At 39.4% G+C, this 12,857-nt stretch overlaps 1 protein-coding gene across 1 annotated transcript; it reads left to right on the forward strand.

Annotated features, from left to right (window-relative positions):
* Positions 1–8,050: 8,050 nt before the first annotated feature.
* On the forward strand, positions 8,051–10,178 carry sox1b (SRY-box transcription factor 1b). Its single transcript, XM_079616128.1, has one exon. It carries the CDS (start codon positions 8,550–8,552, stop codon positions 9,570–9,572), a length of 1,023 nt encoding a protein of 340 aa, XP_079472254.1. The 5' UTR covers positions 8,051–8,549; the 3' UTR covers positions 9,573–10,178.
* Positions 10,179–12,857: the final 2,679 nt, after the last annotated feature.

Raw genomic sequence — 12,857 nt, forward strand, 5'->3', positions numbered from 1 at the left:
AAGAAATCATTTATGAAGAGAGAGAGAGAGAGAGGTAGAGAGATAAAGAGAGAGGGAGATAAAGGGACTAATGGACAACCTCTGAGAGACACAAAACAAAGGGAAGGAAAGGCCAGGTAGTGAGAGGTTGGCTTTGAGCACCGTTGGGCATCAGCCTGGATGGAGCAGAAGAGATGACCTCATTTACAATGACTAAAAGAGGAAGAGGAAGAGGAGGGGAGTTTGAAGAGGGGCCGTCCCGCTGAGAAGCTCACACTTAGCCCCGCTCGGATCTGATCAGGGCCCAAACTAGCCTCAGATGGGGGTCTGGTCCCCTCATCCCTGCCCTTTCTGCCAAAAGAGAAAAGAAAGAGGTCCACTGAAAGTTCCACTCAAATGGTGGGAAAGAAAAGAGAGGGAGGGAGGGAGGCCAAATAATGTGGCCCATGGGAGGACTGTGGGTGAAGTGTTTGAGATGGTGGCAGGTAGGGGCGAGATTTCCAGCAAGGGAGACTGTGGCAAATGTACAAAATGCTTGAAAGATTCAGAGAAAGAGCTGGAGGGAAAAGAGTAAGTGAGTAATAGAGAGAGAGAGAGAGAGAGAGACAGACGAGAGGTCAGGGGCTCCTCTGAGGTCTGACATTTGAGGCTAAGGACTGTTTTATGAGTGTTGTTAGCGTGTCAGGTCCAATTTGCAGGGCTTACAAGGCAGGGTTAAATAAGATTAGCAGCTTTACACACGTTCACCAGATTCCGCTGCCGCCCGCGTTTCACCCTCGTTTAATAGTCAGCTGTTTTTTTCCTTCTCAGCAGGAGGTCTCTTAAAAAAAAGAGGGTAGCTTTCATTTCTGCTTCGATTGTTTTCTAATGACTTTTATATGTCTAATGTTTATCTTTAAATAGCTTTGAATGTATAGGGTAGGTCTGTTTTATTTGTTTAGTGTACTTTGGATGATGCAAATCTCACAAAACCTGTCAAGAACATTGCTAGGTCATGTTTCAGCCCAAAATCTAAATAAATAAGAATATATACATATAGACTTTTTTTTTTTTGCATTTTGAGGTTATTTTTTTTGCACTTAAGCACATGACTATTAATCAACCTGCTGAATTCCATGACAATAATAAAAATATAGAGAGATAGACTATCAGTATAGGGTCAGTAAGATTTTTATAATTTTTTTATTTAATTTAAAGAATTCTCTCATGCTCACCAAGGCTGCTTTTCTTTGATTATAAATACAGGAAAAACAGCAATATTGTGAAATATTATTGCAATTTCAAATAACTATTTTCTATTTGAATATATTTTAAAGTCTAATTTGATGCAAATCTGAATTTTCTGCATAATTACTCCAGTCTGTCACATGATCCTTCAGAAATCATTCTACCCGGTAATATGATGATTTGATGCTCGAAAACTTTGCTTATTATTATCAGTGTTGAAAACAGTTGTGCTGCTTAATACTTTTGTGGAAACTGATAGATTTTTTTTTCAGGATTCTTTGATGAATGGAAAGTTAAACAAACATTTATTTGAAATAGAAATCTTTTGTAACATTAGAAATGTTGTGACTCGTCACTGTCACTTTTGATCCATTTAATGGATCCTTGCAAAAAAAAAATTAAAATCAAATAATTTATTTAAAAAAATCATGCCTCAAACTTTTGAATGGTATTTTTTTTCATTGTAAAGAAACAATATATCTTATATATAGCAATATATATATAGCATTCATTTTAATATTGATGGGAATTACAAATAACTCACAAGTAAACTGTCCAGAGACATCATCCCTACTGAGAATATGGAGGTATGATGTGCTTTATTTGTGAAACACCTATCTATGCTTCAGCACTTAAGTACTGTAAGTATCAGCTGTGGAAATCACCGCAAGTGTCCAGTCTCCAGTACAATATCTCCCTCCTCCTGCTCGGCTACGGTACTCATTATTGCTCCGGCTCATTTCTCTCTCACTGAGCAGCGCAGTGGCAGGGCAGCCTCACATTTAATTTAATTAGTCCAGCTGCACTGGCACTTGCGCCATTGGCTGGTATTGTCAGCACGTTTCGTACCGTGGCACACACAATCACTGATTGCTTTCAGATAGGGAGAAATATAATTAGGGTTTTGGAATGGCGCAGAGCGAAGGAGGGGGGTGTGAGGGGTATATTAGAGCCTTATTAGTTTCATTTGAAATCTGTAGATAAATATGAAAGTTTTATTTGAGGCGTAATGAGATTGTAGCTATTTGGACAAGGATGGGTGACCCTTGTACATGTATTACAGAGGGATTATGGGTAATAACACGCTATGGCTGCGAGAAGTGGGGTATTGATCTGAGGCGTCTTTGAGGTTTGCTACTGAAGAAACACTGCTACTTCTCACCTCCAGATACATTTCAATTCAAATGCGAGTATATTCCAAAAGGACTCTCAGAAAAATCAGTCGAAAAGCGGAAAAGTTCCAGTAATGTTCAGTCAGGTCAGCATTTGTTTATGGACTTTTAACCCTAAATATCATCAAAATGCTTTTAAAATATCAATACACTCGCAGCGATGCCATAGAAGAACCTTTTTTTTTCTCTTAATGTGAAGTACATTTTTAATAATCTGAAGATAATGTTTCCCTATAAAGAGTAAGTCTTACTCTTACTTTTTACCTTTTCTTACTCACTTTCAAGTCCTTATTTAATTTGTAATCCACCTTTGGCAAAAAACAATCAGCTAACAAGGCCCAGCTGCAAAATGGTCAACCAGAGATACCTTTCTTTCTCTTTACTGGTGCATAGCAACCACTGTGTAGAGCAAAAAAAAGCCATTTCCATTCTTTATTTCACTACGTGAGCCAGGAAACTGTATGAAGACACTTGTGCTTTGTCAAACCCCCATCAGAATGACACCATCATAACCCTCTAATGAACCACATGATGCCTGAGCATAATTATGTGCAAGCTGACTGTTGAGTACAGTAAGCACAGATATTAACACAGTAACCTGAGTGAGATCTGCTGACTGCTCATTATGCTTATTGGGTATCAATAGAAGCGGTGAATGAAGAAGAAAGGAAATCTGTCCAAATGGATTTCAAAGATTTGAAGGGATTTCTTGGTTAATTGTTAAATGGCTTGCTGTGCTGGATTATTGTGGATATTTTGTCACAGAATAGTAAGCATCAGTATTTGACTCTTTTTTTGGTATTATTTTTAGATTTTCCTAGAACCTTAAAGTCAGCATCAAACGGAAGTTGCATAGTCTTTTCTAATCTATTGTGTATGAAAAACAAGAAAACATGTAGGGCGTGACTTGATTTTGTCCAATGGGGAATCGATTAGATGGTTGTGATTTGCTATTGCTGTGATGTCATTTGAGTGACAGGTAGTCCCGCCCTCACGCCAGTAAACGCTCCATCAGAGAAGAGAACATTTTGAATAAAGACTTCCAGGGCACGGATTCATTAAATACTGCAATATTTCATAAAAAACAAGAGCTATCAGTTTCATGACGTAACAAAATGTAAACCTAAACCTATTTAGCAGAAAGTTCAAGCTGCTCGTTTCCATACAGTGGAAGTAAATGGTGAACTTGACTGTCAGGCAATATTTTCAGATTTTTTTAAAACTTAAATACAGTATATCATAACTTGTATATAAATGGCTTCTGAAGACTGCAGTACAACTTCTTGTCTGATACTTTTATGCTGTTTTTGGTCTTTTTTTGTCCCTTTTTTGGTCAAAAAGTATCCATTTGTCCATCATATGGGTTAGGAATAACACGAGGGTGAGTAAATGATGACATAATTTAGATACTCATTATTTGGTGATATTAATATACTGTATCTATTAATTAATATATATCAATATTCCTAATATAATTTGAAAGGATACGTTTGCTGATTTGTATTATTACAATGTCATATGTAAATCAACAGTGTGTGCTCAATCTCCATGTTAGCAAAAAGTCAACAATTGATCATGTAATGCTCCATTTATCATTCAGCAGCAAACTCAATATGAATCCCTGGTCAGTCTAAAACCCCTAAAACATTGATTTTCCTCAACATTTCCTATATTACAAGGATTCAAAGACGTGCTGATACTGAATATTAACCCATTCTTTCTTCACAGAGGCCACTGAACATCATCTTACGTTTTTCCTTTGTGGTTTTTAAAGATCCTTAAAGCCTTCATGCAGATACACCGTAGTGTGTATCGATTACTATTAACTGTAGTTGAAGCATTGGGATTTTTACCTTCCGCCCATACAGTAGCGCTGACTGAAAGTGTGACGGATAGCTTAAGCAAGCCATCTGCTGTAAAAGGAATGCCTTTGATACCATTAGCCCCTGTGGCGCGCTAACATGTTGTTTCTAGAAGCTTCAGCTGATCCTGTGAAGCCGGCTGTGGTGGGAGACAACTGTGGGCTTAGAGATTCCTGTGCTAACAGCAGGGAGATGTGCGCATGCAGGCGGAAAACCATACAGTGATCATAGCCTGTGTGTGTGTGTGTGTGTGTGTGTGTGTGTGTGCGTGTGTGTTCTTCTGCACAACCTTTGATCTTCTGATGAGCTGCTAATTTGGTCTCAAGGCCAGTCAGTTAGCAACACGGTGTGTGAACATGTTTCCATCATTTCCCTTGATTTGTTTATCCTGTTGGACCCCCTTGAGAGTCATGTTCTGAACACACATTACGCTCATGTGTCGCTAATGGCAACTAATTAATTAAACTCTTAAAGGGACATCATTTACTCACCCTCATGTCAGTCCAATCCTGCGTCCTGCATGCATTTCTTTATTCTGCTGAACACCAAAGAAGATATTTGGGAAAATAAGTTCTCCTTTTTTTTCTCAGTGAAAGTTAATGCATGACCCTTAAAGCCTGAAATATGAAATAATAGTCAGAAAAATCTAAAATGGAACCGTTTATTGAACATTTAGACAAAACATGTTTTAAATATCGAAGACATAAATAGTTTTCATATGTTTTTGTTGAGTATCAATTCTCTTCAGAGGCCCAAAGATCTTTTAGCAGTATAGTAGGCTATATAAAATGCATATAAATATCAGTTGCACTACCAATAGTATGACTTAGTACGGTAATATTTAAACGATTAGTTTTATGATTAAATTCTGTAGTTTGTATTGTGGGGGGCAAAACATAAAATGCAATGCAATACAGTGATGATTAAGAGATGTACAAATAATCCTCAAAATGTCATACTCACATTCATGATTTTAAAAAATGAAGTATGGATGATCAACTGAACCTTAGTTCTAAGCTTGTGCAACCTCCTGATCCTGATACCTGGCATTTAAAAACATTTATTTAAATGAAAACTGTCACCGTTGTGTTCTTGATACCCAAAACATCTCAGACCAGAGTTTTGTGATAAGGCCAGGCCTTTTTTCTATTCTTTCCTACACCTTCCCCTTCTTTTACTTGTATAATTGAAAGCATTCCAGCCTAGAGGAGCATCTGACAGCATGTAAAAGTGCAAAACTCGTCTGTCAAGACATTGATTCGGAGCATCCGAGTTTATGCACTATTGCTGAAAACATGTAATTAGCCCTTATTAGGTGACTTTGTTAAAGAATTTGATAAATATGGTCTAACCCCTTCTATTTGACATTTTTTGAGAGATACAAGAGACTAATATACAACTCCCATATGCTTTATAATGGACTCCAGTAGCTTTGTACTAGGATAGAACCCCATGCATTTAGGAGATCCTGTATAATATAGAGATTTATATTGAGAAATTGTGTAAAATGGATGTTGCACACTTTGTATGATTGTTGATTCGACGAGGGTCATAGGTGTGCTTCTCCTGAGCACAACCCTATCATCCCCCCATGCCTTTATAGTCCTCTCAGAGTGTCAGTGTCAACGTGTAAATCATACGGAAATAAGTCTGGAAATTGAAAATGAAGCTGAAAATATGTGTGTGGAGACAGCCCCTTCTCCCCCCACGCATGCAGCCCTTGCTCGAGTTTCCCCTCCCTTCCTGTCCAATTATGTTTAAAACGCGGTGGAGAGCGAGAACAGGCGCACCTGACAGATGTTGACCATTTTTAAACCCTGCTCGCTCTCACAAGTTCAAGAGACTCTCTAATTCACTTTGCAGTCGGGACATAACGGAGCGACGCCACTTACTGAGCTTTTGGAACACAGACCAACACACAAGGATTTTAGTGCTAAAGCTCAGATCAGGGTAGAGGCACTTGCAGTTCACCAAGCTTATAGTGTGATTTCCATTATATTCTTTATTGGGTTTCTGTTTCCTTGCACTTTATTGTGTTCTTCCTATATCCGTGGTTCTCATTCAGGACCTCTGATGTGCATTATCTTTAAATCAAAGTAAAATATTGTAAAATAAATAATAATATCCTATTGTTACATTTTTCTTTTTCAAATGGTCACATTAGAACATTTGATCTTTTTTATTACAAATATATGTAAGCCTACATTTAATAATTTAGCTGACACTCAAATGCATGTATGCCTATTTATTTTTGGAACATAAAATAGCACACACTTCAATAATGTTTTTTTTCTAAATGGGGGGGGGGGGTCTTTTCTAAAGCTCAGTGTATTCATTTTTTGTCATTTTATCTGGACTGGAGATTGATTCGATGGACACTTACAATTTTTTCTTTCATTTATTAATTTAAATATCTGTATCTTGACACCATTGTTAAACCAGTTTGTGTAATTCAACAAATAAGGCATAATTGACTGATGGCAACACCTTTTCCACTTCCACTGATGGGTGTGATGATTAACACATTAACCGATGCGATATTTACTTTTCGCATCGGTTCACAATTAATGGAGATATTCTGAGCAAGTCTTGTGTGAAATCTGAGCGACTCCCTCAACGCCTCCCAGTCCCTTCAATATCATGCACCTCACATTGTCACGTTTAAAAAAAGGTATTTGGAGAAACTCAAAATATTTCTAAGGTTTTCTTCTATTTTTCCATAACTATTTAAAAGATTGAAAGTCGCACGTACAAATTTGTGATTAAACAGTGAAAGTATATGTGGGGGAAAAGAACTTGTTGCTGTGATTCGAGTAATACATGTCGCCTATATAGCTTATAAAGCAGAGTGTCTTCAGTTGGACAGTGCGCTGCTGGTCCTCGTATGTGCACGTCCAGTAGACGGCGATCACACTCTAAATTAATGTAGAGCACGAGGTGACACATTTTGCTTTTCATTTGCACATTTTGTGGATCAAAATCATTAGAATTCCGATTAAAAAAAAGCCAATGGGCTTCGTAAATGTGTTTGATCTTGTTTTACACTGATAACGTCAAGTCGAACCGGGGATTTTTTTAGCTTACGTGTTTTTGAACTGGAATTGGGGAGTTATTTTTTATTTATTCATTGGGAAGAGTTTATAGCTACTTGTCATATTGTAGCCTATTCGTTTAAGTCAACATTTCCGATACCAATACAAAAAGGTGCTAGGCAATTCAGGTATGGCTACTGCAGCGTTGGGTGAAAAGAATAACATGGCAGGTTACTACACCAATTATTACTTCTTTCTTTCTTTTTTTGCACACTAACCATTTTTGAGCTGTTCCCCACTCTGCACTTGATGACAAAAGGCCTCACATGGCACATGCACTGGGCGTGAGTCACCTGTTTCTTAGCAACCGTCACAACATGAAAACACCTGTGGCATCAATTTATTAAAATACGGGACTTTTAAGGATTGTGATAAAAACTGTTACAAATAATGGAAAAGATACTGGAAACGTGTGTGAGGGCAAATCCATATATAAAAATATTTTTACACAACAGTCTGTTTGCGGAGAAGTTTATTTAATTCTTATTTGGGACATTTGTATTGTTATGTGGTTAAATAGCCTAGTTAAAATAGTGTTTCAAAATAATTATTGCGGTTCACATAACAGGAATTGTTCTGATAGAAAACCATATCAGCTACATTAAAATAAAAACCATTGCTCACATGTTTGAAGTTCAGTCTCCGGCGTTTCAAAAAAGGTGATGTGTTCAGTAAACATTAGAGCCACAAAAAAAAAAAAAAAAAAAAAGATTTATTCCAGTGCAAAAATTTACCTCAAATAACGTGTCAACAGAGGTTTGTAGCCAACTGTTTACCTTCCGCGTGCCGCAGAAAAACCCTTCAGCTGCGCCTGTGGCGCGCGCGATCTCTCCCTTGCTCGTCACCTGACCGCGAGCCATATGCAAATCAGCCCCGTCCTCAAACGCCATTGGCTCTCTCTCACTCATTTATTCCCTGTCAAAGCGCATCATATGGCCGCTCTTCCACTAACTTTTCTAGCCCGCCGCTGAAAGTAGCTCAAAGACAATTCTGCAGGGCACTGGATGTGAAAATCACCCCGAGAGGAAGTTAGAATAAAACAAAAGGGAGACGAGCTGCCGCAAAGTTCCTATCCATCATCCTCTGTTTGGATTGTACCCATCTCCTGTTCGAGTGGCCTCTTTTGTTATTAGGAGGTTCTACGCGTGTGCGCCTGCCAGCGAACGGGGACGTGTGAATGTTTCTGTGTGTGAGCAGAGTAAGTTAAAGCCGGGTGAATGTATAGCATGATGATGGAGACGGACTTGCATTCTCCAGGAGCCCAGACTAACACAAACACGGGCCACACGGGACCCAACAGCAAAGTTAACCAAGACCGCGTCAAGAGACCTATGAACGCGTTCATGGTGTGGTCTCGGGGTCAGCGCAGAAAAATGGCTCAGGAGAATCCAAAGATGCACAACTCGGAGATCAGCAAGCGCCTCGGAGCGGAGTGGAAAGTCATGACTGAGGCGGAAAAGCGACCCTTCATTGACGAGGCGAAAAGACTGCGCGCCATGCACATGAAGGAGCATCCGGATTACAAGTACCGACCCCGGAGGAAGACCAAGACGCTGCTCAAGAAGGACAAGTACTCTTTGGCGGGTGGCCTGCTCGCTGGATCAGGGGGCGGAGGCGGCATGGGGCTGGGGATGGGGATGGGTGCAGCGGGGGTCGGGCAGAGGTTAGACAGTCCGGTGGGTCACGGTGGCAGCACCGCGGCGAGCTACGCGCACATGAACGGCTGGACCAACGGCGCGTACTCGGGCCAGGTGGCGGCTGCCGCGGCTGCTGCCGCAATGATGCAGGAGGCTCAGCTCGCCTACAGTCAGCACCCAGGCAGCGGAGCGCATCACCACCACGGGCACCACCACCATCCACACAACCCCCAGCCTATGCACCGCTACGAAATGACGGCTCTCCAGTACAGCCCCATCTCAAACTCTCAGAGCTACATGAGCGCCTCGCCGTCAGGCTATGGGGGAATATCCTACGCGCAACATCAAAACTCCAGCGTGGCTTCATCTGGGGCCATCGGCGCGCTGGGCTCGCTGGTCAAATCGGAGCCGAGCGTAAGCCCTCCCGTTACAGCTCACGCTCGAGCCCCTTGTCCCGGAGACTTGCGCGAGATGATAAGCATGTATTTACCGACGCCGGAGGGAGGGGACCCGTCCGTTCAGAGCAGACTTCACGCTGTACCGCAGCACTATCAAAGCTCCACGACGAGCGTAAACGGAACCGTTCCACTGACACACATATGAACCGATTCGCAACTACGCATTCAGACTCAAATAACCAAATATGTACCTCTTTTAGAGCATAACTACCTTTTTTGTACAGAATGTCTGTTCTTGTAAATTTGAAGGTGATTTTATTTAACTATAGGCTAATACTTAAACTGAAGGGTGTCCTCGGGATGTTGTCTGAATAATTTGTCCGGAATGACACCATATGCGTGAGCTTTACACATTTGCGAGGGATTAATTATTCTTTTGTGTGTGTGTGTGTGTGTGTGTGTGTGTGTGTGTGTGTGTGTGTGTGTGTGTGTGTGTGTGTGTGAGAGAGAGAGAGAGAGAGAGATGGTAGGCTACTATGTTTTAAAAAAGAGTGGTGGCAACAGTGAATAGTCACAATACGATGTTTTTAAAGTTTTCTAAGATTTTTCTCTATCACACTTTGATTTGTCAACACGTGAGTTACTGTATTTGCTCTATTCCTTATTTGTTTGTTGTATTTTTTTCCCTTGTACATTGTGAATATATTACAGAGAAGATTGATACACATCTGTAAATATAATTCGGATTTGCCAGGAAAAAGAGGAAACGTTTTGCGTTGATGTGAGAAGAATAAATTTGCTTTTGCTCTGATTCTGGAAAGTTAGTTTGCTGTGTTGTTTTGCTTTTTATCCCACGAACCTCGCGATTAAGCAGCAGGAAATAGAATATTCTAAATGTGATAACGTTTGTATGTCTGTATAAACCACTAAATTTAGTCACTCTCTGCTTGATATATTCTGAACCTTTTTTTAAAAAAAATATTGGGACAAAACAATGTAAGAACGAATTATTCAATTGGAAATATTTTCAGCACAGTATTAGGCTATTTTAATTAGGTGTAGCATTAAGGCTATCAGATATAAAATGTAAAATTGAAACATATATTTGTATCTTTAACTGAGGTAAAAAAAAAAACAACGACTGAAAATTGTATGGGACACTACGCATATGTAAGACCACGTGCAATTGTGTTTATTATTATTATACGTTTTCATAATTTCTAAATAATTTTCCATTGATAGGCTATTACATTTTCTCGGGTAAGTTATTTTTAAAAAGCCATTGGGATATTTTAGTATGCGTGATGAATAGGCTATATTACTCAATGAATATCACTTTATTGAATGTAAACGTTTTAAACGAGTTTTATACACGTATCCTAAACACTGTCTGACTAATAAATGAAACCTCTTCAGATCGCTTGATAATTACTATTTATTTGATGCCACTATTTTTGTTGTGATCAGCTGCTTTAATTGAGATAAAGCTATTTTACAGTAGGCTAAGCAAACCTTCTGTATTTTGTTTCTTTCAATAAGCCTTCCGTGGCGTTGTTGCTGTGTCTTGATGCATATGATGGAGGTCAAAGTTCAAGACCTCTCAAAATAAAGAGTGTCCAATGAAAAACGAAGAACAGCAAATAGAGAGCGAACCACATTATTCATTGTTCAAAGGACCAGCCCCTGTTTCTTCCCTGTGAGCCCCGGATTGTGCAGACATATGCTTTAAATCCGCTCCACTTCAATTAAATCCGCCTGGGTTCCCGCGAGCCACTCATGACTATATTTACCGGATATGGAATAATTGCGTTCTAAATCTCCTAATGGAATTAAAAATGTTACTGTTTATTTCCACTTTTGATATGCATTTTAAGAAGAATTCTTTTTTTTTTTTTGTTCGCCTTGTGGCTTATTTTCTTTTACTAAAATTGACAACCTAATTTTCTTATAATTGAATCAGTGGTGGGCCGTCAAGCAAATGTTGCTCGTATCCTCCGTGGGGTGTCAGTGGGATTAAGATGAATGCAGAGTGCGTGGCAGAGAGTGTTTTGTGTCAGGGAAAGAGGAGGATTAGACAGCCCTAAAAGCTGAACCCCCGGGTCAGCGACAAGTCACATTCTTATTACAATGACACCCACCGGAAGAGTGACGTGACGCGGGAGCTTTCCCGCAACAAGTAGCAGGATTCACGGAGCTCTTTCAACTTCAGTTCTTTTCTTTATTTGAACTCTACAGACGACCGTAAAAATGTCGACGAAGACGTTTCAGTTTAATCTTTGTTACAAAAATGGATAGAACTAAAGCAAATTAGTTTGAGGACAAATAACGTTAACTCTTTTTTTATTTTAAAGAACGACATGTAGGCTAAAACTTTTGCTTTTTTTTCTGTTTAAGTGGACAGGACACTAAAAATACTATATCATTTTATAGACATTTTCCTAATTTAAAGAACATATATTTTGAAATAAACTCTGTCGCCGCATGCACAAGGATAGGGCAATACTACACAACATTGTTGTTCTTGGCAACGCGGATTTGCATCCAGAAACAAAAAGAGTGAGCCCAGCTTGGGCACCAGTCCAGCAGACTGGCAAATCTCACCCTATTCACCTTCACCGTTTCCTGGCAGAAGTAAAGAATACAACCGCACATACCCCCAATACATCTATAATAACTAGACAGACCTGTATCACCTTTACACCGCCATGTTCTAAAATGAAATGGTCAAAAATGGGCTTGTATATTTTTTAATTTGTAAAACCGACGATCCTTTGCACTCGCTGTCATAAATGTTCATAATTAGCATCGGGTTTATCATACCCCTGCATATTTTCTTGCCTCTTCAGAAAAAAAAGCCGGTTGCCGTTCTGCTACGGAAGATTACGGAGACAGATTGCAGAGGACGAATGTGCGGCGCCAGATTAGCGGGGAATAGAAACAGCAACTGGGCCAATAAATTCCTTGCGCGGGCCTTATCGTGCTATTACACGTTGACATGTTTAACAATCTCGCAGTCTTTTTTTCCTAATCCACAAACCTCCAAGAGGCACGAGACGTTATGTGCTACAGTCGCTTTAGACTTGGTTAAATGTTTACCGAATAGACTAAAACCTAAATGTTCCACAAAATATTAGGGGCAACTTTTCTTTTTCTTTTGTTTAAATTGGCAGAAATAAAAAAATGTAGCCTATAGTTTTCCTCTCACATTTGTGTTTGTCTACTCTTTATTGAACGTCAATCACGATAACCTTGCAAATCTGGCTTTTTAAAATCATCTTTCCCTGCGCCATACTAAATGTGTCCAAATAATGTTGAAATCATCCGGCTTGAGATCTATAAGCACAGCACTTGTAACTATCCTCAGAAACATATGAGACTAACATGGAGCAGATCTAAACCTGCCATTGGGGAGAAAGATGTAGACATTTAACACACTCACTTGTTATTTAATATAAGCTTAATTTCATATAGACCTATTATATAATATAAA

Source organism: Phoxinus phoxinus (assembly GCF_949152265.1).
Source record: "Phoxinus phoxinus genome assembly, chromosome: 6".
NCBI lineage: Eukaryota > Metazoa > Chordata > Actinopteri > Cypriniformes > Leuciscidae > Phoxinus > Phoxinus phoxinus.

Bases quoted from the DNA above. Each gene is read 5' to 3' on its own strand.
- sox1b (XM_079616128.1), top strand. From the start codon at position 8,550: ATGTATAGCATGATGATGGAGACGGACTTGCATTCTCCAGGAGCCCAG.